This window comes from Priapulus caudatus, unplaced genomic scaffold (assembly GCF_000485595.1).
Source record: "Priapulus caudatus unplaced genomic scaffold, Priapulus_caudatus-5.0.1 Scaffold211, whole genome shotgun sequence".
Taxonomy (NCBI): domain Eukaryota; kingdom Metazoa; phylum Priapulida; class Priapulimorpha; order Priapulimorphida; family Priapulidae; genus Priapulus; species Priapulus caudatus.
Genome location: NW_014577272.1, coordinates 280,100 through 285,073, shown reverse-complemented (window position 1 = coordinate 285,073; position 4,974 = coordinate 280,100). Strand labels below are relative to the sequence as shown.

The 4,974-nt window shown below is 44.8% G+C and overlaps 1 protein-coding gene across 1 annotated transcript in view; it reads right to left on the bottom strand.

The window, feature by feature from the left end:
- Window positions 1-4,974, bottom strand: part of LOC106807380 (lysine-specific histone demethylase 1A-like) — a gene marked incomplete at its 5' end in the record, with an annotated part of 37,111 nt that overhangs the window by 27,007 nt on the left and 5,130 nt on the right. The window contains 6 exon segments of the mRNA XM_014809697.1: window positions 1,920-2,068; window positions 2,565-2,638; window positions 3,057-3,191; window positions 3,429-3,519; window positions 3,653-3,795; window positions 4,234-4,328. Of these exon segments, the coding sequence (XP_014665183.1) occupies window positions 1,920-2,068; window positions 2,565-2,638; window positions 3,057-3,191; window positions 3,429-3,519; window positions 3,653-3,795; window positions 4,234-4,328 (687 nt within the window).

Genomic DNA, 4,974 nt, shown 5'->3' with positions numbered 1-4,974 from the left:
CGCCTCAACGGTCGCCGCGTGATCACTGAGCTGTGAGACGCGCGCCTCAACGGTCGCCGCGTGATCACTGAGCTGTGAGACGCGCGCCTCAACGGTCGCCGCGTGATCACTGAGCTGTGAGACATGTGCCTCCACGATCGCCGCATGACCACTGAGCTGTGAGACGCACGCCTCAACGGTCGCCGCGTGATCACTGAGCTGTGAGACATGTGCCTCAACGGTCGCCGCATGATTACTGAGCTGTGAGACGCGCGCCTCAACGGTCGCCGCGTGATCACTGAGCTGTGAGACGCGCGCCTCAACGGTCGCCGCGTGACCACTGAGCTGTGAGACACGCGCCTCAACGGTCGCCGCGTGATCACTGAGCTGTGAGACGCAGCGAGACCATGAGACGTGTCTTCGAAAGAACTTTGGTGATTTTTGAGGTGCCATTTGAGATTGTAAAGTGATCCTGACGATTGTGAAATGTCCCTTACTTGGCTATCATGCGAGGACCTCGAATATTGTGCGGTGCCCTTAGAGATTGTAAGGTAACATTGAAGACTGAAGTGTCCTTAGCAAGTGTGAGCTGACCTTGCAGATAGCGAGGTCAGCGAGTCAACCCTTCAGATAATAACTATTCTGATGAATCCAGGGTTCAGGGTATGAAAAGACTATCATTGACCACCGTCCATTTTAAGCAAGTTCCGGTAATGTATTCGTTTTACGAATGTACTCAGAGGAAGGAGGTTTGCTCAAATTGTAACTAAAATCTTCAAAATTTTATGGGCATCGTGCCAAAATTATGACCGACCACACCAGTATTGAGAAAGTGTTGTATTGAAGTGCCTGTAAATACGAACCGTTGCCTGTGATCTTTGCAATAAGTGTATACGTAGTTGCACGTGTAAATATTTTGCCAAGAATATTATATATATATATAGAGAGAGAGAGAGAGAGACTTTTGTATGGTCACGTTGTCTGTCATCATCACAAATGTCAAAGCTTGTGATTAAACCCACGACAAATAATGACTTGTTATGAGTGTTATCATTGCAAAATGGGAATCCTGGTCTACAGCTTGTGATCCTGCGCAAAATTCCGTTCACCCACTGCAGCCACGAAAGTATTCACAGTGTGTACCCAGCTTTGTGACAACCGTTTCGCCTCAAATCTAAGACCTGCACTAATCGGTTTCATTTCCAATTAGTGCAGCTAACAATTGCTGCGCAGAGACAGAGATCAATTTATCTGATCCATTGCAAGAGAAATGCTAGACACAAACATGATGGAACATTCTCAGAGCCCCGATTCGGTCCTACAACCATAAGAACATAGATTTGCTGTGCTCATACCCACAACACCAACATGGCGTGGAAATTCCCACACAACTCCCCTTAATCAATATCTAACTCCTATCAATATCTATCAATATCAACTCCATTTAATATCTAATGTATTATTATTATTATTAATATGATTGCATTTGCCCTTTTGGCTTCAGTCGTAGAGCGCGGGGCTTCTGCAACTGCATTTCTTTAGTTTCCGTTAATATGGTTTACCCAGCAACAGCTACTCACTCTCACACAGGAATACCGCCAGCACATAAACTATTATACATAGGATTACGTGTTCGCTAACGTTCAGCAGCCCATGAAATAGGGTATGATCGAACAGAAGTTCTTTCGGAATGCATTCCAATACTGTTAAGCTAAAACGTTATCAAGAGCACTTAATCTATAGTTTATACCATAATTTTAATTAATAATACATGAAAATATACCACACTATGATATAAAACATAATATATTAATAACATAATCTAACTATATATATTTAGTTTACGTGACAATACATGTCAATCCGTATCAGTCGAATGAATCTCCGAGGTCGAATAAAGGCACATGAATCGGTTACCACGACGACGAACGTCAACGTACCTGTAAGATGGCTGCCGGAGAACTCAAAGTCATCGTCTTGGTCCCAGTGCTTCAGCGAGAGAGTCGTCAGCGGTGTCGCATTCGCAAACTCCAGGTTCGCAAAGTGCCAGTCGAGGATCTGCCGATCTTTCGACGATAAGTAGACGTCGCTGCGAAACGGCAAGCAAGCAACTAAGACCGGCGCCATCTGGGCGAGATGGCAACTCCCGCGTCAGAACGTGTTGCTAGGCCTGATAAACTTACCTGGGATGTACACGATTTTCATACATGCACGCCGAAATGTCGAGGTACTTTGTTGTACAGCATCGCTTTTAGAATGCCCCACTGATAACGCTGGTGGGCTAAAGCTCAATCACGCAGGGCAGATAGTCAAATAGCTGTGCTGTAGAGGTGGTGGGTGAAGGAGGGGGTGGGGGAGGAGATGATGAAGATGAATGGGAAAAAGGTATGAAGTAGAAGAGGTAAATGAAAAGAAAGAGCAAGCGAGGCAAAGGGACGACGAGTAAGAAGAGAAGGATGAAGATAAATTGGGAAAAGGTAGGAGGTAGAGGGGGGAAAAAGAGAAGAGGAGCGAGAGGAGGAGGGGAGGAAGAGGAGGAACAGGAGCAGTGTGAGGAGACGAAAGAAGAGGAGGGTGTTGCCTACCTCGGTGGGGAGGACTCCAGCTCCTGCAGCTTCTCCTCGATCTCCTTCTCTCTCGCGACCAGGTGATCGTATTCCTGCAGACGAAACACAAACACCGTTACAACGACGTTCCTCATTTAGCTCTGCAGCGCCACCTCTTGGCGAAAAAATGTGAGAGAATAAATGAAATCTAGGTGAGGACAAAGATGCAGCGTTCCACAAGAAGCATATGATACTTGAGATTATGAAATTTTTAATTGAAATTGTACGGCATCGCTTGAGTTGGGAATCTCACAGGCACTTTTACAGTGGAGATGGTTGGAGAAGAGAATACATACCTTATACTGGCTGCATGGGGGGGGGGGCAGGAGAATGAAACTCACACACACTGCATGAGGAAAGGGGTTTGAAATCCACCACTCACACAAGGGAGTGATGAGGAGGGACATGCCTTGCATATGCCGTGTGGGGAATGAGACAGCAGGGGTCGAACGCGCGGGGAGGTGGACGTACCTTACACGCACTGCGCAGGTCTCTCAGCTTGCTGCGTAGCAGAAATTCAGCGGTAATGTCGCGCGGCGGCTTGACCTCGGAAGCCTCCTTGTGCTGCCGCTGCAGCAGCTGCAGCCGGTCCCTCAACGCAAGCATCTGCCGACGGGAGAACGCGACGGAGCGATGAGCAACTGACGTGCGACTACGAGACACTAATTATGTGTCGGAGAGAGAGAGAGAGAGAGGGAGAGAGAGAGAGAGAGAGAGGAGAGAGAGAGGAGAGAGAGAGAGAGAGAGAGAGAGATGAGAGAGAGACAGAGAGTTGAGAGAGAGAGAGAGAGCAAGAGAGAGAGAAAGAGAGAGGTGTGGGAGGAGATGCAAAGAAAGAATCACCTTTGATTGGGTAGTTTTGAGCTGTTCCTGTAACTCAATGATGCTCTTCCAGTGTTCAACCTGTCTGTCTTTTACATGCTTCTCCTGTAACCTAAACATAATGGAACGTCACACTGATTGAAATTGTGCGTTACCGTAACGGTAGACAGACTGCCGCGATACACGACAAATTGATAAAAGAGAGACACTGTTTAGGATTTGAATAGAAGAGAGATTCTACATACTTTATGACAATCTCGAGTGCATGGCCCAGAGAGACAGGCTTGCCATTCAGGTAGTTGAAATCGAGTTGATGTGAAAGGTACGACGTGGCTTCAAGCAACCGATTGAACTCTCTCTCCACCATCTCATCTTTGTCTTTGGGAATCTGCAGAATAAATTTTATAACGTTAATTCATTATACAATCAAAACTGTATTGGTGGTACTTAGCTGTACTTTCGTAGCTGACGTTACGGTACCAATGTAATCATTACCACAGCGTTACGAGTGAATACCATCAACATAGGGTAGGTTCGTCAGGTTATTCCAACTTTTGCGTCATCTCAAACGACAATAAATATAGATATATAATGACTTCAGTTAAGAATCATTTCTCTCTCACTTATATGAAATATAATGCACTGTGTGAGTAGAGTTAACTTTTGCATCCTCTCAAAAGACGATGCTCGGATTCATTCATAATTTCATATACAATAATCCTCTCACTTATATGAAATATAACGGGCATCGTTAGTAGCATCAGCTACGAGGTGTAGATCCACCCATGTTTTTCGCAATGTTTCTTCATGTTCTGCATGTGCTCACCGTGTTTCCGTTGCTCTCGTACAAGGGACACTTCTGCTTGATCTTATGCAGCTCTATGTGAATCTGCTTGCTGAGCGTCGTTACTGGGTTTCCACCTGCGACGACACGACTGACATGAGTGCACGCAGGACGACACGATAGACGGTCTCTTAAATTAGTAGGTCTCAGGGGAGAGATAGTGATCCGCGAGATGGTGCTTTATTAGTGTATTGTAGCTGCAGAAATCAGTTAACCCTAACCCTAACCCTAATCCTAACTCTAACCCTAACCCTAATTCTAAAATAAAACAAAATTAGCCAAAAATAATAAAATTAAATAAGAGACCAAATTAGCCAATCAGAGCCGTCCCCTAGCGGATCACTATCTCTCCCTTGTGCAAAATTTCTCTTAAATGCGCGCGTAATATTAGGGTCGTTATTCGCAGTATTAAAAGATTCGGTGTCGATATCAGCTGTAACTAGAGCACTCGGAGAGCACAGACCTCCGCCAAGGCAGCTGAATTCTGTGACTGTAAAATTTTTTTATTAATTGACGACCAAAATATAATCAATTCTAAGTTACCCGATTTTGACGTATCCTAAATAATTAATTTATTTATTTATTTATTGGATCCGGATCACCACCAAAATGTAATCAATTCTAAGTTACCTCATTTCTGACCTAACCTGAAAATGTTATTAATTAATTAATTAATTAATTGGATCCGGATCACCACCAAAATCTCATCAATTCTAAGTTAGC